This window comes from Tetrao urogallus (assembly GCF_951394365.1).
Source record: "Tetrao urogallus genome assembly, chromosome: 5".
Lineage (NCBI taxonomy): Eukaryota > Metazoa > Chordata > Aves > Galliformes > Phasianidae > Tetrao > Tetrao urogallus.
In genome coordinates this window covers 26766190-26793280 of record NC_136818.1, presented here as the reverse complement: position 1 = coordinate 26793280, position 27091 = coordinate 26766190, and the positions used below count along the sequence as shown (strand labels likewise).

At 41.9% G+C, this 27091-nt stretch overlaps 1 protein-coding gene across 1 annotated transcript in view; it reads right to left on the bottom strand.

Annotated features, from left to right (window-relative positions):
- RGL1 (ral guanine nucleotide dissociation stimulator like 1) overlaps positions 1-27091 on the bottom strand; it is a gene marked incomplete at both ends in the record, with an annotated part of 62957 nt that overhangs the window by 17241 nt on the left and 18625 nt on the right. Inside the window, 4 exons of the mRNA XM_079536348.1 lie at positions 167-291; positions 2890-3074; positions 10978-11055; positions 20708-20916. Of these exons, the coding sequence (XP_079392474.1) occupies positions 167-291; positions 2890-3074; positions 10978-11055; positions 20708-20916 (597 nt within the window). The remainder of the gene's footprint in view (positions 1-166; positions 292-2889; positions 3075-10977; positions 11056-20707; positions 20917-27091) is intronic.

The following is a 27091-nucleotide window of genomic DNA, read 5'->3' as shown; positions in this document are numbered from 1 at the left end:
GGAGGTTTGGATGACCAAGCAGAGCTACGTTCTGTGGCCCAGAACTAGACTTATTCGGGAGCACTATTTATATTGAAATCATTAAAAAGGGAATAACACAAGAAAAAACTCAGAAGCTCAGCAGTATTTCCCCTAGCATTTCAAGTAGTACATATACTGTACATACTGCATCCATGTACGTCAGCTGCTCTGCCACAAGGTCTTCCCGGAAAATAGAGAATTCTTCTGGACCACTGATTTCCATTTCCTCTTCATCATACAGATTACAGGGGGAAGTGCTATGGAACTCATCTGTGCAGGATGGAAAACATGACTTGGTAAACAGTGAATCAGAGCAGCTGTTACTGTGATTACATTCCAAAACCATTGCATGAGGAATGTTCTTACACCCAGAGTTCACCTCCTGTATGTGGAAAGAAAAGAATGTATCAGGTATAGTGGCACAATATGGACCACATGGATAATAATGAAGAGAAGCTATTCCAGCATTGCACACCATTTCCCAGATGTTCCTGTGTCACCTTTTGGCTACCACAGTTTGGAACAAAGACACATTATAAAAAAAAAAAGCCACAAAGAAATACGCCCACAGTGAAGGAGGAAGTCAAACAGAAAATCCCTAAAATAAATCCTCTTCAAATCCCTTTTACTGGAAGGTGACAATAAGAACAAAAGAATGGGGAGAAAAAAAAAAAAAAGGAAAATTGGACTTTCCCTTTTGTTGAAGTCTAACAGCAAAAGCATTGTGTTTACTACCAGAGAGATTTCATTAACAAAAACAGCAGTGCATTTCAGAGTATGTTATGCAATCCTTCGTATTCAATTAAAGCAGAGCAAACACTAAAGCAACAAGACAGATAGCAGTACTTTGCTGCTTTTTAAAATACTTGGCTCTCACAAACTTGCAAAACGTAATTATCAGTGTAACTTCCTACAGTTCTGCTGTAACAAATTATATGTCCACGACTTCCATCTGTACATTCCAACTGCACCATTTGATGACTCGATGATCTCTTGAGGTCCCTTCCAACCCCAGCAATTCTGTGGTTCTGTCTGACCTAGGCTGACTCACCTTGCTTTGTATTGCTCAAGCTGCTGGTGCTGAGGCTGGGAGCAGCTTCTAGCTGTGCAGCTGGCACTGCCACCTACTCTGCTGGGATGGGTGATGGCAGCACTGAATGGAGGTTTGATTACAGAAACCAATCTGTTGGATTTTAGGAAGTTTTTCACACAGAGGGTGGTGAGGCACTGGAACAGGTTGCCCAAGGAGGTTGTGGATGCCCCATCCCTGGAGGCATTCAAGGCCAGGCTGGATGTGGCTCTGGGCAGCCTGGTCTGCTGGTTGCTGACCCTGCACATAGCAGGGGGTTGGGACTGGATGAGCGTTGTGGTCCTTTGCAACCCAGGCCATTTTATGAGTCTATGATTAGGACCTAAATTTGTAAATTTATAGCACATTAGTGCTTTAGAACAATAATTATCAGCCGTCTTGAGATATGATTGCAGCCATACATTAGAAGATTTGAAAGAAGTTGGAGAAATGAGCAAAGACGGAGTGATGATAAAATAAGCCACAACTCAAACTCTTCTCCGTAGACCTCTCAGGTTAATTGCATTCTCCTCCTCTCCTTTTATTCTAATTCACTGTTTCTATTCTGCCCCAATTTGGAAAATGTTACCATTCAAATTGACTTGCCTATAACTCAGAAAAGAGCCTTTTCAATTGTTGCTTTAGGAAACAAACGCAGAAAGCAGGGTTGCTGGGAACAGCTGCTCACTTTGAACAACAGATGAATCCGAATATAGCTCTTCTGTCTTTGTTTGACCTGTGGGAACTGAACTCAGGGAAGAACATCAATGGGCACACATCAGCAACCCAGCTCACTTACCTGTGTTCAGTAAGGAGACCGCTTGGGCTCTGTGTGCTTCTTACACATGTGTTAATGAGCAAGAAAAGTTGGCACTGCACCACGTTATGCACTGACATAGCATTTCTGGGATATTCAGCAAGGAAGACTTTAGTCTAGGAATGAAATGTTTCTTTTCTCTCATTTCCTTTATCCTTTATTCCATTAATTACTCCCACTTGCCTCTCTGCCAAACCTGGAAGTTGGTTTTAGCTCCCATTCACACACTATGGGACCTCCTATGACATTTCAGCTTATGGCACAGGAAACTTATGAAGCAGGATAAGGGTATGTGTCAAGCTTGACACTGCACACAGCATATCTGCATTACCACAGTTCTCTATTGTTTCAGTAGATTGTGACCCCCAATAACGTAAGCTTTTCCTCTGTCCTTGGATACCAAGCAGCCAGCCACTCAAATAGGAAAAAACAGCCACATACACTTCCTTTGACATGGTGGTAACTAGGAAGAAAAGCTTCATAGCAACAAGGCTGTGTGACTCAGGCTGTATTTTGTCGCAGCCCAGTAAGATGAGCTTTTTGGTTTTGTTTTTTATTGATTTGGGGTTGATTTTGGTTTTGCTGTTTTGTGTTTGGTTTTTTGTTGGTTTTTTTTTTTTTTTTTGCTGTGAGGGTTGAAGTAAGAGGACCAGCTGAATAGCAGCTTGTTTCTTTTAACTCTGTGACAATGGGGAATCTGCTGACAGTTAACCACTCAGCTGCTGCAGCAGTCTTGAGACTTTGGCTGAACATCATAAGTGCTGGGACTCCCAGTCCTCCCCAGAATGAACAGAAGGCTCCCACGCTGTACTATTCACACAGAACCTGATGTCTCATTCAGAAATTAAAAAAGAATGAAGTCACTGGTGAGCCTCACAATATTACCAGTTAGCGTGAGTGTTAATAAAATGTAGTCTACGTAAATCCCAAGGTACCATTCAGCATGTGAAAACAAGGAAAGAAAGAAGGGAAGGTAGCTTACAATCGTTTTCTATTTCTTGCTTCTGGAACTGCTTCAAAAGGTTCTGTGCCCTCCTCTCTGGGTCAGAGCCAGGCATGCTCCTCTGCAGGTATTCCAGCAACTTCAGCAAACATGGGTAGCTGGGAGGCTCTCTGAAGTCCTCAGAGCACTGATCGAGCCACGCTCGTAAGATTGATGCTATTGCACTGAAAGTAAATACACAGAAAGCACACAGCTTGTACAGTTTCTGCCAATTGCATGTATCTATATAAAAATGTAAACACGACGATATACATATTCCTCATGAAGGCAGTACAAGGATGTTTCTGAGCACAGAATTTAATTTGTTCTTTTCTATGCATGGAATCTTACTAAGATACCGCTCAGATTTTGCAGGGACTTGAGTGAAGCTGCTTCTGATTTGCTCTACTACAAGTAAATCCAACTACAGCCCCAGAACACACAGTATTGAAGAATCAAAATCCATTTAAGTAATACTGAGACCTTTCTATTAAATTCAGGATATCAAATAGTAATACATAAAGCAATTAAGAAAATAAATTAAAAAATAACCATCTCCCAAGCTCATAAGATCAGCATCCTCGAATAAAGCCCAAACATTTCCTAACTCTTGGATTCATTATAGTCCTGCTTCCCTGCATTGTACTTTGTTAAGCTAGAAAGGCAAGACTTGCCAACTACTTTGGAGTCAGCCTTTGTTTAAGCAGTTGAAGTATCTTCGCTTAGCTGTACCGTGACCACGTTTGAATGACTACCAGTCATAGTGCACACAATCAGAAGGAGAATATAATTTCTTAATTCACTCCTGCACCAGTGGGAAATGCTGCAGCACAGCACAGCTGCAATGTTTGCTCAGTTACTGTTCCCTGGGACGTTGTGGAAAAATACAAGGGAGGAAGAAGGTATTTGTGGCTCCTTCAGGATAGGAGCTTCCTGGTGGAAGTGCTAAATCAAACACTTCCTCTGGTGTCTTTCCTCTCATCAATCACACTGCCCAGCCTGGGAATGCAGTCCCAAGCAGAGTCCTGCACAATCAAAGGTGTCTGCTTTCTTAGAAGAGAGGCTGCCCATTCACCAAGGCTGTGTGTGCTGGAAAAAGCAGTGTAAGCCTGAACCCCCATGTGTGCAGATTGTTAGTGAGACTGTCGTGTGTGTGCAGATAAAAGACTCACCATGACTTGTGCAGCATGGACAGCACAGCATTGCCAGCTCTCCATAGCAGGCTGGAAGAGCTGAGATGGCTGAGCCCAGAAAACAGATTGGGTCTGCTAATCTCTGGATAAATTGTGTAACAGAAACATTAGCAGAATGTGGATTTTACCCTTAGTTCAAAGAGAAGGAGGCACCATCAAATTATGCCATGCAAGAAGGTATGCCTCTCTCATGGAAGGAAAGGATGCTTGAAAATTATAGGAACTTTTTAAGAAATGAAAGACTCTGAGAGCTTCCTATCCACGATTCAATGAGCATGACACACCAACAAGGACCTGTCTCACAGACACGTAGGGTGGTACTGAGAACAGGACATGACATGAAAGCAAAACGCTCTGTTCCATAAGGAAATGCACCACTGACATCAAAATTCCTGAGAAAAGGAAGTCTCAGATATTTTCTCTGGGACACTAAGACGACTCCTCTATTTCAAGCCTCTTCCAGCCAGCAGTCAATAAAGGCTGCAGCAAGAAAGAGGGGTGAGCTGCACTTCCTGCTGTCATGGAAAGTCGGGGGAGATGTCTAGGAGAGAAGAAATGCAGTATTTTAGGGAAGCAGCTCTTCACACTGCCTTCAGAAAGCAGCTGAGATGAGCTAAGTGAAGCAGTCCTGGATGGCAGCAGGTCTCACTCGGCTCCACAGCTCCCTAGGATTCTGCTGTGTAGTTAGAGGTGAGAACTTAGCCCCACAGTGAAAACATTATTCACATCTACAGAAACCTTCTGATCAAGTAGTGCCTCTTCCACTAACCTCATTTCACAATGCACTCATTCAATAACAGTATCCCATATTCATACACAATACATGAAGAGAAGGGCTGGGCTTTCAGGAGCAACCTCTAACCGTAGGCATGCAGTCTGAGACACCAACATGGCAGCTCAGTGAGCATCTGTGCTCCCCTCATGGCAACCAGGCACCTGGCCTTCGAAGTTTCTGAGAGTCCTCAAAAGCATGGTATGCAGAAGTAGTGGCTCCAGGTTTGTCACATTAACAGCTGGAAAACACAGAGCTACAAGCCAGGAGGACCTGTCTCTCAATTTGTTCAATATGAACAGAGATTTCACATTTAGACCGCTGTACAGTGAAGAAGATGGAAGCCAGCCAAGACAGCTTTCCTTGCAGAGCTGCACACAGATGCTACCAGCATCTGCTGTTAACCAGCAACACCTGGTTAATTCAGCTGCTTGGTGGCACTCAGAATAAACTAATAGTTAAAGAAGGGTAAAGATTGCCTCTCCCATTCTATTCCTCACACCCTGTCTAACTTTCAGTCCCAAACAGATGCCATTTTGCAAGCTCTATTCACTTCACTAGTCTGTTGTTTCTTTTATTTCCCTCTCTGATATTGTGACAACTTCAAACTTCTAATTAGTGACAGTATTTGGAAAGCTGTCAGTAATACTGCTCGGTTAGGCTTGCTGACAGGAAAAAATCTGCAATTAAAATTTTAGAGCTACAAAGAGTATTTGGAACCAAAAATTAACATACAAACAAACACTGTGCTTCAGGTTCTATTGCAAATATGAAATACAGATCACTCAGCTCCAAAGATTTGTCACATTTGAAAACCACTTGGGAATGGATTTTCACACCTCTGCCCAGACAAGCTTTCAGTGCAGGCAGCAAGGAAGCAAGCTCTTCCCAGGTTAAGGTTATGGGTGCCAAACCTTTCACTGGGAGCTCCAGGACTGCTTTTCTCAGCTGGGATAAATGCCATTCCATCATAGAGGGAAGCCAGCATCACCAGCTCCACTTCCCAAGAAGTATGATCACTGCCACAACAGTCAGCCATCCCCAGTGATGCTCCCAAGCCCTCACTCCTGCCTCCCCACACTTCCAATTGTCCCCTTTTTGTCCCCTGCTCTGTGCCTCCTTTCCCCACACCACAAACTCACTGTCATTCCTACTGATTCCACTGCCACAGAATAGGTTGAATAGGTATTTCTTTTTTTATGAGCATTTACCAGTTCTGCAATGATTTCAAAGCAGGAGCCTCTCCCCAGGACACTTTTTTGTACTAATATTGTTCACATACTGAGCTCAGTTTCCAGAGGCCTGGTTGATGGCCGCTTTCATAAGCTGAAGAATAAACAGAGTTGAACACGGACCCAGTCTCCCAGAACAGGGTGAAGAGTTCACAGCCATTACAGACACAGATTTCTTTGCCAGCAAAATAATTTCAGTCAAGAGGGGAAATAGGAAAGAGAAAAAAGGTACACTCTAGCCTACTGACCTCCTATCACTTGACTTCCTAATTGGTGCGTCAGGGAGGAAAGCTTTCTGAAAACAAGCTGGAGGGCTGCCCGCAGCTTGCAGGAGCTTTACATTTGCTCCCTACACTCCCTGCACTTGATAGATCCAGAGACAGATAGCAATGGGAGCATTCCAAGATCTCAGACAGGAAAGAAACATCACAGACTGCATTTTTCATGGGCTGATTATGAGCTATAAATTCTTACTTTCCTATATTTGCAGCTTGTAAGAAAAACTTTTTAATGTTTAAATCCCGTCCTTCCAACCACGGACTCTGGGCTCTGCTCAAAAATGCTTTCAAGTTTTGCACCCTTCAGAAAATCTTGCAATTTCTGCACCACCCTTGCTTAAAACATTTCAGACTTTAAAACCTATATATCGGAAGACGCACGTGTGGTTTTGTTGCCTTACAAATGGAAACACAGAACTACTCATCCACTCACTAGCTTCCATGAAACAGGGCAAGACCATGGTAGCTCTGAGCCTAACATCACTGTTAAACTGAGCTAGCAGAGCACAGACAAGGTGGAGAATGAGCTCTCCTATCACACAGACATGAGTGATTCAGTAGGTTACACAGCAATTCTGCAAAAGCCACTCTCAGGTCTCCCCAAAGCCTTCTCCTTCCCATGCTGAACAGCCCCAGCTCTCAGCCTTTTCTCATAGGCAGGTATTCCTCTTTTGGATCATTTCTGTGGCCCTCCTCTGGGTGCACTCCAACAGGTCCACATCTTTTCTGCACTGAAACTCAACATTTAACTATCAGTTAAAAGTTAACCAAGGAGGAATCCAAGTCTGGGAATAGAGATTACAGCTATCAGCTCATATCACCAAAAGCACTGTTTGCATCTATCTCATCTGCAACACACAACAGTTCGGTCACCTGAAGTCCTCAAGTGGCATTAGTTGCTTGGCCAGAAGATGCCCTTCCCACAACAGGTCAAGGACCTTGAAATATCTTACACATGCCTATCTCATTAAAACTTCCCATCATTTCATCTTACTGATAATTTTCATTTATATTTAGCACGTGTATGGTTTTATTCTGAATCGTCTTGGTGTGCTGTGTCCATTATTTTCTTTTTGAAAGTCACCAGAAGTCCTGAGCTAAAAAACACACAGAGCACAGAGAGCTCCACAGATGAGAAGGCAACACCTTGACACAAGAGGATGTAGAATTAAGCAATGTCCTGGGAGTTTTGTTTACATGATGCAAGAAGAGCAAAAAGAATCGCTTGTAGCAGGAGACAGAGGGTCAAGTGAGTTACTCCTTACAACTCCTTTATCAGACAATTAAGTGAGGTATGGCCTCATGTTTTTGGAAACATGGGCCGAAGTCCATCTAACTCAGACATTTGGGCATTGCATCTGACCTTTTCCAAACTTTATTCTTCTGTTTCTGGCTTTCACGTTGCTATCATAAACATTCTGACTGTCGGAAAGCAGTGAGAACTGTGAAAAGCAAGCTATTGAACATAAAGAGGTATAAGGCAATGTTATTAAGGTCACAGAAAGTTTGATCGTTCAGAGTTTAATCATTATTTTAAGGCCCAAGATATGCTGTCTTGTTTGTTTGTTTTTTTTAAAGTTACAACATTACAGCACTTTGTTTAAACTTTCTGTTACTGAATGGAGATCTAAAGAAAATGGCCATACTAATTTTAAAAAAATCAGACATTTTGTATTAAACATAATTGTCAAATTGATGTTGAATAAAAAGAAAAGAATTTGACCATTCCTGTGTCTCAAAAATGCTAGGAATGACGCTTAAGTGAACAGGAGAAAATCCCCTTGGCAGAAAGGATCCCTAAGAAGGCATTTTGTGGGCAGAGCTGAAGTGAGCTTGGGTCAGTAACAACTCCATGTCACTGCAGTGAGTGTGAGAAGTAGCTGCTGGCTCAGACCTGGAACACCAGGTGAGGTTTACAGCTCCCACAGGGCTCCCAAACCATGCTGTGCCACAAGTGCACTCAAGCCCTCGTGTAGGTCATGCAGGTTCTTAGCTACATTAACACCAGGTGGAACACTAAAATAGTACAGGAAATTTACATGTATCGGGGCTTTTCCTTCTCAAAACACATCACAGCTCTATACCACAAGTGCAAAAAGAACAGGGAGTTTCAACACAAAGTACTAACTGGAGGCCTAACGGTACACAAAATATGACAGAATATTCCTCCTAAGGTTTTGCAGAAACCCCCTACTTTTTAAAAGCTCCATGAGATATCTCAGGAGCAATGAATTCTCCTCCTGAAGTTGTTTTTTTTTCACTTCTACAGCATTTCTTGTGGCAAACAGGAGGAAATGCTTTACATTTCTAATGCATCAAACAGAACTTAACATCAGATGTGTCACACCAGGAGTCTGATGAACGTAGAAGAGCCTTGTGCACAAACTCCAGGACTTCCCAAGAGATGTTTCACCTCCAAAAATACAGAGTTAATGGCAAGAAATAGCATTGCTCCAGCACATATAACACTGAGAGCACACCTATATCATGTTTCTGTTCTATGAGACAAGAGGGTAAATGCAATTATATTGGAATTATCCCCAGACAAGAGAAAACCTGAACTACCAGAATGACGCGTTTCGCAACAGGACTACAAAGGCAGTCTCTCTTCCAGATAGCATTAATCATAGCTAAGAGACAAGTAGCCACAGCAACTGAAAGGCAATGGAAATTTTTAAGGCAGGGAAGTGAACTCACGTTTGTGCAGGATCTGTTGAAACATGTGCCCATGACATATAAATTACTCGCTTGGTAACTTCATTGTTGAACTTTCTATAAATAAGTAGTTGGGTAACAGGTATCAAGTTCAGATGTAAAAGATGAGGGCTGAAGAATCAAAATCAGCCATGCTGATGAATGAAAATGGAGTCAGATCAGCGCATTAAAAGTTGTGCTACTAGAAGAATGGGAAGACAGACCCCATCCACTGGTCATTCATCAACTGTGCAAAGATGTTGTGTGACAATTACTGTCAAGAGAGAAGACAACATGGATGCAGCAGGAAGCAGCATGATGATAAATTATGTGTGTCAGTAGAAAAACAATTCTCCTTTAAATCTAAACAAAAAGTTCTAAATCTATTTGACAAGAAGGGCATGGCTGACTGCCTGTTTTCTTTCCTTTACCTTCAACATCATTCTGTCTCGTTGATGCTTGTGACCAAGTTTTAACTATCACCTGTTGTATTAAGGTTGCTTCTGGCAATCACAAAAGAGTCAGAGATATGAGCTCTCCTACCAAGTCTTCTGGGTCAAGAGGAGGAGTCCAATCCACCAGAACTTGTGGCTTTCTGCTCTCTCTAAGCATTAAAACAATTAACAAGCAGTAACATTTTGTTTCTAACTAAAGCCTTTTTTGATAGTCCTGTATCATTTATAGACATTAATTAAGCTCTACATTTCTTCCACCTTCAGGCAAACATAATTACTTGTGTTTTCAGAGTAACACTCCTATACAAGGGGCTTTCACCAATTTATCTATGGTGCTTAAACAGAACAGTTTCTGCATGGATGACAGAAGGCAAAGTGAGCCCATTGTCCAACAATTCCATTCAGACAATGAGGGACAGGGAGGTGCTGGGCATGTTAATGGAAAATATCTGCACTGGGGACGTATGAACCATTTTAAAACAGACTCAAAACCTTCTGTCCCAACACATGCGTCATCAGAAATGCAGCAAGAGAAGCAGTGTGAAGAGCAGGCCCAATATTTTAAAATAAGATGTGATTTGAATCAACAATCTGCATCAGTCTTAGGAATGAAATTACGCAGTGTATTTCACATTTTAGAAAAATTCAACATTCTCTTCTATCTCAAAACAAACAAACTGATGCTGTAGGGTCTCTTCAACTCCTCCTTGCCAAGTCAGACTTAAATTTGTTTTTTAACTGATAGATGAAATAGAATCATAGAGTGATGCTGACAACAATGTTGATTCCCAACATACTGTAATCAAATATAACTACTCAGCTACTTTTCATTGCCATAGTGCAAACCACACATCATACAGATGTCAAAGTACAAATTCTGATGACCTAAGGAACATTTTACATCCCATGTCTAAAGATAAAATGCAGTTTCATAGGATGTTAGGAAGATAACCACTTTTCTCCATGTAAACTGCATTTCAAATCAGCTCAGCTATTCTTCTTGCAACACGGGATGACATCAGAATTTAAATTTCACTCAAAAAGCAACACTGTAAATCAGAGGGGCACTAATGGAGAAGATGCATGCATGCACATGTTGCCTGGAACACCCTCAGCTACGCTTTGCAGATGCTGCTGTAATGCACAATAAAATCAGTCATAAGCAAAAACTGTTTATTGCTATAGATAAGGCAGGGGAAACAAACATTCCTTGTTTGTTTAATCAATAAAATATTGGCCTAGATGTGTTCAGTTCTTGTTCAATTCCAAGACAGTTCTGCTGACTGAGAGACCTCTGGGTTACATCATTGGATACGTCTTGAGATGGTTGATATTTGGCTTTTACACAAGCTTGTTTAAGCAAGAAAACAGTGCTGTGCATTTTCAAAGGAAACAACAGCTCTGTTACCCACATCCTCCTCCAGTATGAATCCTGACTGCTGCACAGTGCAAAGCCACACTTACTTCCTGAGTACTGTTTTGGATTCAGAGGAATTCTGGCTCCCGACTTCTTCACAGCTTGAGGTCTCCAGGTTTCCATACCTGAAAAAGGAGATGGCTGTTTAGAGGAACACCTACGAAATGAAAACACAGGCCCAAATAAAGCACTTCTTACACAATTATCATTCCTACCGCGTGAGATTTCCACACAGATTTTTTCTAAGTGGTAATTGCCCATTCGTGTCAAAACTCTTGATGCAGTTGTCATGAGCAAGAATGGTGTGCAGCACTGTGAAAATGCCATTGGAAAAAGGAAACCAGAGGTACAACTCCATCAGCACAAAGCAAAATCTCACACCTACATACGTAATGCTTGTGCCTTGCAGGCAGGATAATGCACTTCATATTCAATAGGAGTACCCACTGCTTCAGATACACAGCTCTACAAAGAACTTCATGGCTCCTTACAGCCAGCTTAAATGAAGGCAGACAATTACTCGCAGTACAGACTTAGGCAAGCTGGTTTTAAACATTCTGTGTTTGACTAATTATGTTAGTCAAGCACCTGCAATTAATCTGAGTAGCTAGGAGAACAAGTGCATCTTTAACTGTTTGTAACGTTCTAGTAACATCAGACAAAGAAAATAGCATGGGCTGTCAGTTTGTGTAAGGAAGGATCGTGGCAGAACTGCAAAAAATTCATCCATAACTTTCAAAGGTTAGAAATATAAGGTGGTAACTTTATGTTCTTCTGAAGTATCAGTCTAAGGTTTCATATGCAAGAACTGCAGATCTGTACAGAAATTGAACCAGCAGAGTTTAATTCAAGCTCCTTCTCACCAGCGGGTTGTAAATAATGTGTTTTTGCACCACCCTCATGTTGACATTCTACCCTATCATGGCTCTCAATCTCAAAACTTCACAATACATTAAAATAAGTTTCAACAATATGATGCCAGGGGTTTAACGTTGGACTGTTCAATACTGATGGAAACTGAGGCACAGAAAGATCAGTGGTTTTAATGCACAGCTCATTCCAGTGCATTACAAAGTAAACCCAAACTAATGAAGGCAAGCTCCTCAGATAGCAGCAGTGTGGCTGCAGCTGTAAGGAGGTCACTTTGGGCTTCCTTAACCTTGAGAGTACCGCAGTAGGACCACTTGTGTTATCTGCAACAATGGCTCGTTTAAAACTGGCTCCTGCATCTCCAGCTACATGTAGACACAACAAAAATGTTGTTTCCACTTATCTGTTGCAAAGCTGAGAGCAAAATATGACTGCTTGATCCCAGTATCTTAGTCTGACCAACACGCTGTCCCTCGTTCAACACAAGACCAGTAGTGAAGACTTCAGAAATCTCAGCATTATGTCTGCCCACGAAACAAAGGTATAACACATACATAAACACTTGCAAAACTACACTTTGAAGGGCTCAAATTCTTCTCAGTTATACCCAAACAATACTGCTGGTCCTACAGGACTGCAGACATGAGAGTACACTATAAGGACTCCTAAAAATGTAAAGGGTTCTTGGCCTGGAGGTTCATGCAGAATAAGCCATTTCTCCATTGTGATTTCATAGAGCTACTGCAAACATCTAAAGAAAAACATGCTCAGCTTATGCTTATGGTGACAGTGGGGTAAGAATCTACTTCTGATTACGCTGCATGACACCTTGGTCTCCACAGGGTCACAGTGAATCACAGCAGGAGCATTCACAGAGGAATCACTACTTTGCTGTCAATCTTGTTCGTACATTTTTCAGTCCATCAGTGGCCTCTCTGCTTTCTCCTGTGTGCTTCCAAGCAATTTCACACTCTACCTGTGATCTTTTCATTGAGATCTGCGCTACTGAAGCTGTGAAATGGAATAGATTCTTTATTTTCATCCATGCAATTCAGCACTTAATCCCACCTGGCCTCTCTAAGGGATCAGTCTTACCCTTTCCAATTCAAAGTGAGTGCAGTTAACCACTGAAGTACTTCCCATTGCCTTCCTGCAAGGATGAAATAAATCCGAATGCTTTCCAAACAACACTGCCACAACACCTCCACAAAGCCCATCACTCTGCTAAGCTGAGGTTAAATCCAATCAAAATAGGTTGAACTCTATTGGCTTCAATATTTGCACTTCCAAATATCGGAACACTGGTTCCAATACAGGAACAGCTACAGGAGAGGGTTGCTGAGAGGGAGCAGACATTGAAAGAACAATCATAGAATCACAGAATGGCCTGGTTGAAAGGGACCACAATAATCATTTAGTTTCAACACCCCGTGCTGCTGATGCAGTGTGTATCGTATGCTCTTGGCCTGTTGATAAATGGAGAGGATTTCACTCTCCATCACCATCTGCTAGGAAGTGACTAAAATACATCTTAGTCAGTACAAAAGACAATTTTCCCTACTGAGCAAAGAAAGCTGCAACTCTTGAATAATAATCACATTTTTATACTCATTTTTCAAAACTTCCCATTAGTTCTCCAAGCAAAATGCATTGAGATGACTTTCAGTATCACTGTCCTAGAAACGTGTGAAATATAAAAGATGTATCTGAAGAACATTAGGCACTTGCACATAAATCCCACTAGAGGTACTTATGCTGATTTTTCTAATATAAATCTATAACCCAGACATAGAAAGCAAGCAATCTGCAGTACAAAACCTGGCACGTATATAACATTTTGTCATATTGCCAGATGTAAATCTCTGCCTATCTCTCAACAAAAAAAGAGCTCTGCATGAGCAACAGGCCATTAAAAACGGGTTAGGAGGAGTTAATGATACATCTGATGTAAAGAACAGTGTTTCTGCAGACTTCCACCACTCTGTTCTCACCAGCTCCTGGACAAAGAGCCATTCACTACCCAGCCTTGTATGAATGCTTTGCATACAAAAAGAGACATGAGAAACAAAAGGATCCTGTAGCCCACAGAACTTTTCAGCCTTGCTTGGTGTTTGGAAAGTTATAGACTTAGTTCAAAAGATCTGACTAAGCAAATGAGACCGGAATGTAACCCGTAGTGCTGAATATTTAAATACTGAAAAATGTGGTAGAAAATGCACCCCTGCATCTCTGTTCAGAAGGAAAGGGAAGAAGAGGAAGGAAAATCCTCTTTGAATGATTAGGAAATAATAAGGAAAGGTGGTTCTCTGCAGAAGTGCCAAAGCCCTAAATAATGCTTGGAAGCATCAAAGCGAGCAGAAAATAACTGGAAGCACAGATATTCAGCAAGAATTGTGAGGTGTTTGGAATTATACACACAGAATAATGGAAACAAAGTCAATTCTTTAGCCAAGTGATATACAGGGAAACAACACAGGAAAGATAAATGCTACAGCAGTAACAGTGAACTTGATGCCATATAAAGTTACCGTCCTAAAATGCACAGAAGGATCTGCTCTGCTACAGGAGGATCCGCTGCTCTGTGCCTCCTAAAACACCATAGATGTGAGCTGAAGGTGCCTGGTGAGGGAGGAAGCTCCAGAAGCAGACACTGTGGTACTGGGGGAGGGATGGACAGGCTTGCTGCTCAGGCCACCCCTCCTTGGAAGAAGCATGCAGAAATGGCACAAACCCCCCACAGAAAGCAGCACACAATGGTAGGCTCACCCAAACTGTAACGAGGGTGCAAAACCTGGAACGAAAGCACTCAGGTTCCAGAGAAGAAAAATGGCAAGAGCAGATTCTTTGGGAGATTTCTCTTCTTCACACGGTCCTAAGTGATAGCTTTTTGCCCTGTTTGTTCAAAACGGCCTCAGGACTGTCTGCAGCTTGTGCAAAGCCCTCTGTTTATACTTGCTTCCTTATTCTGTTCTACCCAGCCAGGCCTTTCTCAAGTTCCCCCCCTTTCTCCTCTCCATCTCCATTTGCCCTCTTATCAAGCCAGCCTCCAGAAAAAGAAATGAACCAGAAACGTAAAACTAACTTGTTATTTGCCATCATCATACTGCTGGGCTTACAGCTCCAGCTCTCCTTTTCTGCACACTTCTTCAGATAGGGACTGGTTGCTACTTTATATGCTACTGCACAAGCACAGCACAGCCTGCTTTTAAGCACCACTGCAAGGAACACGATTACCATGACAAAGTAAAATACATCAGAGAGGAACTTGGCTTATGCCTGCTCTCCTCTGGACAGCTAAATATCTTTGGCTTCCATCACGCTTGGGAGCACTTAATGCCACAGCACACACAGCAGCAGGGGATGCTGAAGGCTCAGTGAGGGCACCCTGCTGTAGTGCTGTGCTGGGGGCAGGAGGAGCTTGCCTGTTCTTGGCTCTGCCCCTTCTTTCCTTCTTTCCACAGTCTTCCATCCTGACAAGAGACTTTTTTTTTTTTTTTAAATTATTTTTAAACCACTTCTACCAAACAAAGAGGCAATATCAGGGTGCATAGTATTAAAGACTTGGCAGGTTTTCAAAGCTGCCTAGTGTATTTAGATGCCAAACTTCCATGCATACTAAAGGGTCGTGGACATCCAATTACTCTTAACGAGCTTTGCAAGTACAAGACATCTCTCTCACTTCTTAACATACTGGCCTACACTCAGTGTTTTGTTTAGTTTGACTTCCACTCTATGTTAAAAGAAAATCTTCATAGATCAAATACAGCCAAAATAATGAATAATGCTCCAGTTTTAGATTTAATAAAAAGCAAAAATTTAATTTGAAGTCATGGTGCAAAGAAATAAAAAAGTCTGCAAGAAATGTTAGTTTACTCAGAGGGCAAATAACACATCTCTGACTATATTAAAGGCGGGAATTATCAAAGAGCACAATTGGTAGTCCATTACAAGCAGCACAGTTGTAGAAATCCAGCAAGTACCTCCTGGATGATGCAGAGGGTTCTGCATCCATCTTAACAATATTCTGAGTTTTACATTAGCAGATTTAACCCTTTTCACACATCTTGTTTGATACTCACTGCACTGGATGCATCACCTTTAGGAATGTTTCTCTTTGCCCAGTCTGTTTGTGCGTTTCTGTGATGACAATACCAGCACAGGATGTGGGAGCTCAAGACACCACAAGTACAAGTGCTGTGCAACCATGAGATTCCTGCTGTGAAATAAATGAAGCCATGTGTGTGTGGCTTTGGGAGGACTTCCTCCTGCACTCCTATGTCGTGTGAAGAGGAGCAAAGGCAGTGTAAACAATGCGGATGTCCCTTTAGCTCATCCCACCACCACACAGGGTCAAAACTACCAACTCCTCCATGGCCAGGCAGGAAATGAAGGCCCCTTCCAAGTCCCGATGGCTGCAGAGCCTCACACACTCATTGGGCTGACCTATGTTTCTGGGCAGGTACGTTCCCAATGTGTACGTTCCCACATACAATGTGTCCTACGAGCAGGAAGTACAGGTGCAGTTCCTTCAACCCCATGTCGTGGAGCTGCTCCCCTGCAGAAAGATGGAAGGGCCTTTTTGGATCTGGCCACATCACTGTTCTTCCTTACACCTACAAATAAAGATTCAGCGTTGCCATCCATGATTGCCCCCTTACTCTACAGTCTCACTCTGTCACCAAGAAGAAGAAACACTGCTCAAGCTTTCCACATGAAGTTGGAATTGACAACTAATGCTTATTCTGAGAGCCTTTTTCACATTCTTTTTTACTCAACTGGAAAGTAAAAATAATAGCTATAGAATACAGACTATGCACTAATACCCACCTTCATCCCTGTGCTGTTATTTAGAAATATTGCTAACAATAAATTTGAAAAACGCAGACTCTTAGCTACCTATTCTGCAGTAAAGATGAAAACTGAGTTAGTTAAATTCAATTACTATCCATTTCTATGTATTTTTCTTTACAACATCTGCTTTTCTTCACAAGTTCATATTCCACACACGATGTAAATCATTCTAACCTTTACAGCTTACATTTAATCTATATTTTGTCCCAATCCATACACTTCTAGATAAACCATGATATTTGAAAAGCCAAGAGAAACATCTTAAACACTTAACTCAGACTCTTAAACACTGCACTCCTGAGATTTGTGAGAGGGGAAGGAAGTGGTGACCTCCTAGGATTTCCTGAGGATTCTACCATTTGTTATAAAAAGCTGGGGATAACGTTGACAAGGTCAAGCAGCCCATGTGCCCCTCCTCGTAGACTATATTACGGCTTGCTCCAAGAGGTATGTAAGCTAGAGACCAGAACTTGGCTCAGGAAAGTAAGTTCTGCTCTGTCCCCTGTGTTTTCTTGCCATCTTATGACATTTTCACCTCTTTTAAGTTGCTCTGGAGGAGAAGGACACTCACCTGAGTGCCCAAACTTAGACACTGCTAGAAATATCACATGGCCTACTTGTTTGAAGCAGACCTGCAGCATTGGAACTTCCCCTGTTCTCCTTTCCTTAAGGCAGAACAGCTGCCACGTTAGCATGTTACCAAAAGCTCCCATGGGGCACAAACTCTTCAGACACAGCCCAAGAGGACAAACAGCAGCAGACAAGATTGGGCCAAGATCCTTCCCTTCAATCGACAGCCAACAAAGCCGTGAACAACAAGGGTCTCATCTTTAGAAGACTCCTACTTTCCTGGTTGTCTGCTTGAAGACTCAAATGAAACTCATTACAAAATAGCCATGCACAGATTTCAAAACTAAGAAGTTAGTCCTGTCTGCTCAATTTGTTTTCTAATCAGTGTTGATTTTCATTTGCTCCCCTGATAAATGCCTGAGAAAATATAAGGCTCTTAAGTTAGACTTGCTACTACTTTTGTGCTTCAATCTAATTGTAATGGTACAGATGTAATTCCCAGATATGAAAATACTAAGAACTTAATTGCAGTTAACTGAGTTAAATGGCACCAAAAATACAATTTACAGCTACCATTGCTGCATTTTCATATAAGCCTGAAGAGTACAGGTGTCTTAAGACTAGTGATTCTCAGAGAATGAGTAATTACTTTCTTCAGGCTGTTTTTAAAGTCCTATCATTACTGCCTATGTTAAAAACCTATATAGAAGTAGAAACTAAAGCACATGATGTATGAACTTGATAACGATCCTGACTTATTTCCTTGCTCAAATTCCTGATTTTTAAGTATCTGAATTTACAACTTCAGTGTTTTATTACTTTTGTACATTCCTATTTTTAGCTTGCTATGATAATTTTCTCTTGGGGAGAATACAGGAAGAAATCAGAACCATTTATCTAGCGGAGTCTGCTAACGTCAGTGCAAAAGAAGCAAGATTCCCAAAAGACTTTTTCATCATCCTTACAGCAGCACAGCCTTGTAGAGTTTGAACATTTTAATGGCTAGTGATGAAACACCACAAAACAATCAAAACCATAACCAGGCTAATTGACTGTAAGATGGCCTGTTGTTTCAGTGGATTACCCATCTGGCACAAACCCCAAGTTTATCATTCTTCAATCCTCAATTCCAGAGATGTTATTTCATTATTTTGGTATTGCAGTGCTATGCACAGCGAGTTCTCTGCAGAGCTGTGCACTGCAGGAGCCCTCTCTAGTCCTGCCCAAGGGGCTCTGTGCAGAGTGTCCAACAAACCAGCCCTCCATTAAAAATGCAGGCAGCCTCCCAGCAACAAGAATGTCTCTCCGACACCATCACTTTGCTGATCATCCATCTTAACAGGTTTTGGTAGTAGATTCTAGACTTGCCTGTCAGATACATGGGATCTTGTATAATTTATGCAAATTAAATAAGCACAACATATGAATTGCTCTTTGCATAATAGTCTTCTATCTCCCAAGTACACCAAAACAACAACCAGATGTGGACACAAAAACAGAGATCCAGCTCCAAAACCGTAAGGTGAAGCAGAACTGTTATTCTCTCTGTGCCTCAAGGCACTCCTAAATATCTGCCAGCAGCCTGCTCCTCTCATTGTGTCTCTAGGATCTCTTGACAGAAGAAGGGCCTTAGGGTGGGAGCTGCTGCAAACACTCCTAGGCATGTTTGTACAGTGAGTCCTAAAATGAGGTCATAGTCTCAGGTGGGACATTTCTTTTTATTACCAAAACACCTCACTAACAAAGAAATAAAAATGGAAAACTACTAAAAGCCTAAACTCTGTTAAACTGGATGGCAAACACATAAGGATGTCTTCTGGGCATTTAAACTGGGTACGTGAACACACTTTTAAGACAAAATAAGTTACCTGCGTTTTATACAAGCACCTTTAATTTAAAAACTAAGTGTGAATCAACAGGTTTGGAGCCACTCTGGAATGAGTAATTCACATTGTATAAGCCATCTTAAAGATCTCATTGATTACAGAAAGGCAAGTTCCCTAGGTGCATGTCGACTAATAGGAAACCCCAAAAGAGCAGTCTGGCTCCATCACAGAGCAACAAGAACTGCACTGTTAGAACAGAATTTAAACAGCCATTCTGGGTAACGCATCATTGCAAAAGGTATTATTTTATCTAACCCAACTCTTTCTTAATAAAAAGAGCTTCTTCTGCTGACCTTTATCTTTACAAAAAATAATTCAATTAAATCACATAGGAAGCATTATTGGCTGGAAATAAGAGTGTATATGCATATAACCATTGGCTTATCCAATAGATGTGCAGCTCCTGGGCAACTCACATGATTAAGAGCAAGAGATTCTCATACCACACTGCCCGTTTGCCAGCCAGCTCTGTTTTAAATTTAATAGAATCCAGACGAATTTGGTGTCTTTTACAAGGTATTCTTCAAAAGATACTTACATTCAAAATGCAGAATAAAAAACTGAATGTAAAGGCAGAATTCCTTATTCTTGAGAAGGAATTCCTCTGCATTTTTACAATCCTACATATATGAACCATTGTTCTTTTTTTGCTTATGTCCTAATTACGTCAGAATGTGTATGGACTGAGACGTAAAGGTCACTGTAGGAAATCTAACTGCACAGCCTCTACCCATGATGGCTTCTCTTTTCAGATCTGACTTTTTATTGGCTGTGAAGTTACTACTCTTGAGCTACCAGAGTTGTTATTATAATTACAGCAGGCTTGGCAGCTAGGCATTTCTACACCATTGTTAATTAAGCACATAACATTCCTGCAAAGCAAGTGGTATCACAGTCTTTTTCAGATATAAAAGAACAGCACAGATAACTTACATGCACCTTGCTCCTTATCTACCTAGTGGGAGAGCCAAAATCAAAACCTAGTTCTTACACTAGCCCTCTAATTACTACATGCCTGAATAGCTGCTTTTGTACATCACTTCCTTTTGAAAATGAAATAAATATGATACTTCCACCTCTGACCTTGCCTGTTTGTGTATCTAAGGGTAATTTGTATATCTAGGGGGTTTTGTGCTGTCCACAAAAAAAATTATTACAGTGTGTTGATGTGAACAGATGTAGATATGGTTTTGAGTATGTTTGCATTATCCCTGCTTCAGATCAATTTCCCCCAACAGGAGACTTAAGTCTGAAAATTCAATATCCAGTGAAATACAGGAATCAAGGCTAGATGTGACTCTGCAGCCCTCTCATTCGGTCTTTTTGGAGAGAGACAAGCTAGATTAATTTCCACGTGCTAGCCCCATTTTGATTCCTCAGTTGCCAGACACAATGTATTTTCCCTACATGGTGAGCATGCTTTAATGAGAATGTGAATGTGAGCAGCATGTATTTATACATTCCAAATTTTGACATATTCTTGACACCTGTCCATTGGGTTATTAAGTCCACGTCCACTGACAGTAATGGAAACAATTCCTGACAACATCTCCCTGCCATGTAAATGACAGCTCAGCTCCCACCATCCACTGGCTCTTACCTGTCAAGGAGAAGCTCTAGTACTTCCTTAGTAGAAGCAAAGCCCCTGTATGTTGAGAGAAAGATACTGATGTAGGTAAAATCATTATCCCCAAAAGCTGTCAGAAGGTTCTCCACAAGTTTCTCCAAAGTTCCAGCTTTTATTGTCCTGATCTTACATGTTTCATACTGGCTGACAGTATGTCCTGGAGGTAACTGGTCCCCTTCAACCTACAAAGCGAAAACAAAAACAAAACATAAAAATCAGGCAAAAACCAAATCCTTCACACAGCTGTCACACTCAACTCATCTTCTCACAGGAGCAGTTATTTGGGAGTCCACCCTTAGTTACTAAACTACATTGTCCATTTTGACTCTCCAAACACCAGGAGCTCTGTCAAGAATGGACGTTATTCAGTAAGTTTATTTTTACTTCCCTGACATGTTCCGCGGAATATTTTACACTCTGACTGCTATCAGTGTTTCTTGTGGCACTACTACATATTATAATCTAGAAGAAAGTTCATTATCCCACAAAGAGAATAATAACACTGCTAAAGGAAACAACAGTGGTGATTCAGTCCCACTTAACTTCTGCATAAACTCTAAAACTGATTATAGAATGGCTTGGGTTGGAAGGGACCTCAAGGATCATGAACCTCCAACCCCCTGCCACACGCAGGGCCACCAACCTCCACATTTCATACCAGCCCAGGCTGCCCAGGGCCCCATCCAACCTGGCCTGGAACACCTCCAGGGATGGACGGGGCATCCACAGTCTCTCTGGGCAGCTGTTCCAGCACCTCACCACTCATAGCAAAGAACTTCCCCCTGACATCCAACCTCAATCTTCCCTTCTTCAATTTAAAACTGCTTCCCCTTGCCCTGCCATTATCTCCCTCTGTAAAGAGCCAACTCCCCTTCTGTTTGTAGGCTCCCTTAAGGTATTGAAAGGTTGCAATGAAGTCACAACTTTAGTGTCAGAACTTAGAATTCCTGTGCTGGAAATACCAGCTCTGGGCTGACAACCAACCTGTAGTCATAAAGCACATTTGGACAAGAAACATTTCATGATGCTTTCGCAAGGAAGGAAGGTGTCAATTCATCTAGTACACATGCCATTATAACCCCTCAGTTCACTCTTACAGTTTTCATTTGGTGTAGTATTTGGCAACAGATCTCAGGTTTGATGCTTTGTTTTTATGAGGGGGAAGGGTTATTTTTTAAACAGTCACTAATTACTGTAATCACACTGCACCACCAATAACAGAATGGCAGAAATAAAGAAGCCATTTCTCTTGAGGGAAAAAGAGATGGCCCCATCTCATTCAACTGTTTGCAACCATCAGTAAAAATACAGACCCTGGCAAAAATCCCTGGACATCAGGATTTATCTACGGGTAAATAAACTCCTGGGAAGCCATCAGAATGGCTGAAATATCTTTTCACAGTATGGAGTTACTTTCACTCACATTCAATGAGATCAGAATATATTCTGTTTAAAGCGAGTTTTGTAAGTATCTGGGATTAATGGGTTTACACAAAGGAAAAAAATCAGGCCGCCGGGAAATAGTTCAAGCCTGAAAACCAATTCTTTAATCTGTTTAGGTTGGATTGAATGCATCAGCAGCAAAATACTACAGGAAATAAACTGAACCAAAGCACACAACAGCCTAGCTTAGACTTTGCATCACCAATTCTCCTACAGTCTCAGAAGAAAGCCATTTGCAGAGCAGCAGTATTGCAGTGCTGATTTCCTCCTCACATATGCACTCACAGCAAGCTTTCAGCTGGGACTGCTGTGATGATGCTCTTCTGAACCACACAGCCTTCCCTTATTGGGTAACAGCCCTGCTGTATCCCGATACAGACAATAATGGTGTTTCATTAGGTCACATTTCCCAGAGAAGCCTTACAGTAATATTTTGCAATTTAGCAGCGCTTCTGGGCTTTGAATGTTGAATTCACCAGCACGTAGGATGAGCAACACCAGACTGAGAGACTCCTCTAAGTAACAGATTAAGGCATATTTTGTGTTTCTCCATGGTTGCTTGACAACACATCTCAAGTACCCCCTGAAGAACTACATTTTGGACTGCACGTGAAGTTCAGACACACAGACATTTTGACCAGAGGTTTTGCTCCGGAAATTTTCCAGTAAGGTGTAAGTTCAAAACAACGAGGACAGTTCTATTCCAAATACCAACTCAGCACCTAGACTCAAGGACTTGAAGATGTCACGGCACTGACTTCACAGGCATTATAGACTTTGGCTTTGCACACTGGCAAAATACGAAGAAGAAAAAAGTCAGCTATTTATGAAATAATCAGGAACAGACAGCCCATCCAGTTCATATTTATAGCACTACCTTCTATTGCTTTTCAATTATTCATAATAGATATCTCTTCCTCTCTTGGGTAATGTAGATGTCTTTACTGACTGCACAGCTCAGCTGCTTTAGGATGAGGAGATCCCATTTCCCAGGGCACAGGGCCCAACAGATGCTTGGTAGAACATGAAAATCCAGCCTGCTAAAACAGAGTTGAGAGGAGAATGAAAGAATGGGACCAGTAACTCCAGCATCTTCACTAGCCAATTGTTTGTTTCTAGCAGTACTCCCAACAATTGGATTTCATAGCAAGAAATGGTCCCAGCAATGGTTTTGGTTGCCATGTTCCTCTGGGTCTGTAAAAAGCACTGGAAGAACCAGGAGCATCGTGCAGGGTTGAGGAACAGGGACCTCTCAACAGCCTACAAATACCAATGGCTCAGTCTACAGGCAGAGGGCTCAGGAAACTTGCAGCCACAACTCAGCAGGAAAATGGCACCATTTCACATCGAGTTTAAGCCACTGCAAGAAGCCATTCCAGAGACCCTTTTCTCCCCACATGCTGCCCTGCTCCAGAGCTGTTTTTTATGCAGCCATGTGATGAACTGGAGCACAAAAGGAGTCCAGGAAGAACACAGCCTGCACTCGGTGGGGTGAGAGACCTAGACAAGCTGCCCAACCTTGCTACCCCAGGGCTGCAGGAACACACGGACCCACAGGGAAAACAGCTCTGGCTCAAGGAGAGAGACGGTTCCCAGAAGCACTGCAGGTTTACATCTGTTCAGACCATGCAATTGCAGACTGTTAACCTGGTCTCCTGTCATGAACGGATTGTTCATGCTACACAACCCCATCCAAATTTACCCTAAGTAAAACTAGCTTGGAAAAAAAAATATACTGTTGACCTTTCATCTTCTGATTAAACTGTACTTTTGAAAATTACTAGTTACAGAATACAACCACTTTCAAACACAGAATGTCTGTGCACCACTGCATTTAACCATTCATTTTCTATGCAGCAGATTCCCCCACTGCACGATAGTTGAAGGAAGGCTGCCTTCTCCTCGGCACATAAAAAGCCTCCTCGCACTCACTGATGTGTGCCAAACAAGGGCAGAATGTGTTCCCAAGACTGATGCGTGCACAAAATTTTCCTGTAATTGCAAAACTGCAACTTCCCCAATACATAACCCTAGGAGAATGTTTAAAACAAAAAACAAAAAAAAAACACACAAAAAACAACAATAAAAATCAAAACTTTGAAAATCTAAGGCTAAGTTTGTCTGCAAGACATTAAACTGCTAGAAATCATTTTAAGAGTCTTTTAGGGATTGTTTGTATTTGTATTATTTTAGCAATCCTGCCTGTAAGCTGAAGAGGAAAGGACTTGGCAGAGGAGTTCGGGGCCAGGCTCTCAGAGTAAGACACTGCGGGCTGCGCTCGCATGCTAACAGGAAACTGCTTGGTCTGGATTTAATCAAGAGGACATCTCCTCACTGACATAACCGGGCTGCCCAAAGCAAAAGAGTTTTCATATTTGCTTTTGTGTTGACTGACTGCTCTTTGCAGGCGCCTAAAACTCTGTGCGAGTTTTGACAGTGACACATGGTGATCGCTGCTAGGAGGCACTGGTAGTCAGGATTTCGAAACTGCCATTGGAAACAATCTCCTTTACCCCAAAACCACTAATCTGAAGGTTTTTCCAATGCAAATATTATCTGTTGAGATTCTGACAGTCACAATGATGGAATGAAGTCAACACAATCACTATTCATTAAGCAGGCTGAAATAGATACTTAAAAAATACAAATGAGATGAAAAATAAGTAAATCAAATATTCCTTGGACTCAGTCATGTAAAACATCACCACTTCAGTAAAGATTTATTCATGTAGAAATCCTGCAAAATGATTTTCAAGAGCGCATAATCAACCACTGTCTATAAATCCCCATTTTATTGATTGTGACAGATTTTTCAAAGCTTTTGACTGTGTATGAAGTTCACAGCTTTTCCAGATGTGGACTTTTCCATTATAGTTATTCTCATCAACTTACTGGACATACACTCTACACTGGACTAATGCTGCCCAAATTGCAGTAACTTATACATTAGGTAAAAAAAAGGCCCTTTTTGCTCTTTGCCTTAATATCATAGGATCATATCATAGAATCATAGAATGGCCTGGGTTGAAACGGACTACAATGCTCATCTAGTTCCAACCCCCTGCTATGTGTAGAGTCAGCAGCCAGCAGACCGGGCTGCCCAGAGCCACATCCAGCTTGGCCTTGAATGCCTGCAGGGATGGGGCATCCACAACCTCCTTGGGAACCTTCTGAAAAGAGGAATAAAACACTTTTTGCAATTTCACCCTTGAGCATCAAAACAGGTAAAACAGAAATTGTTTTAAGAACTGGATTCCAGAACAGAAAATAATACTACTAATAAAAAAGCACAGAACATAAGCAGCAGGAAGACTTGACGATGCTCTACAAAACTCCTTATCACCTTAGTTAGGTGTTACTGTTAATGACAACTTCAAAGATATTAATGACGTATTTGACGTGGCGTTTCCAACTGAAGTGTTAATGACCCTTATAGCTGAGCCTGCTCCCCTCAGAAGGAAGCCCCGTGTGCATGCTGACAGATAAAACCCACAGCAGCTGACCATCATGCTGAACTGACTCAAACGTGCACACGTTCTGCTGACTGCCCCCATCCAGGCCACATCATCATTAAAGAAAATAAGTGAAAAATGTTTTGTTTTGCTCTAACAACACCACGTAGCAGTGTACATCACTGACATCGGCGACCAGACTAAATCCCTCAGGTGAAGACACAGCATTTCAAGTGCTGTTGGGGTGCACACATCTGTGCTTCCTCTTGCAATCAGCTCTGCAGCTCTGACAGTACATAAGGACCTCGCATCCACCACTCTCTCCTCTCTGTCCTTGTCCTCCATGCTGCAAAGCTGTCAGCCTGGAAAATAGCTCGCGTTAGATAAGGCTGAATTTGAAGCAGAATTTCCACTCTAGGAAACCATGGCTGGAATGCAGGATTTGGGTGGCCAGCGCTAGATTTCCTTGCAGCCTGCAGGCTTCAGGCAGCATGGATGCTTGCCTTTGCAGGAGCAGCTGTTTTTATCGTATAGTGCAGATGGAAATAAAATGAACACAGAGCTCTCTGCAGAGCTTTCTCCACTTTGCTAACTCCCATTTCCTCATTTCAGATGCTGCTGAAAATCAGAATACTGTGTGTTGACTGCACCAAACTCAGAAGCCAATGTAACTTTATGAGCTCTTTCCTGTGATCTGACAGCGAGGGGTATTCCTGGATTTCCAAAGCTCCACCCTTTTCCTTTCCTTTCATACCACATAAATAACTCTTCTTGGCAGCAACCCAGAGTTTCCAGGACTAATTAATTCCATGATCATTGTTCAAAAGGCATTCTCATTTTCTCGTATCTTTAGAGCTCACAGCTTGGCATGTATCTGTCTGAAGAACCAGCAAACAGCAACAAAAGCTGTAGGTAAAAGAAAGAGGAGCCTTCCACAAACACTGTTGCTCAGTTAGAACCCTTTCACTCAGGCACCTTGCAGCTATTTGGGGAAAAATAAGAAACAAGAAGCATACGGAGGCACCGAGCAGCATTTCTCACACCTTCTGAAGTTATGCAAATTTGGACTCATTCAGGTATCGTGAATGGTGTGGAACCACCTCTAAATGAATCAAAGCATAAGTAAAGAAGACTAATTTATACACCGCCTCTTGCTGCGCGTATCTAGAGGAGTTTAAGCAAGTGCATAAAGCAGTTGAGACTCTTATAGTAGTGCAAAAAGTCTCAGCCAAGGGAACATGTAAATTCTCCCTCTCTAATTTGGCATACTTCTTACAAATATCCGTGCAAAGGAATGTAGCTGTGGCATTCAATGAGAAGCAAGTCCTCCAAGAGGTTCGCTGCGCAGTACACACGCCTTTTAGAGGGACCGAAACTGCCCCAACAACTTCATCCTAATCTTCATCTCCAGCTATCCTGTATGATTTACATGCTTACCCTCTCATTCCTTCTAACCTATGAA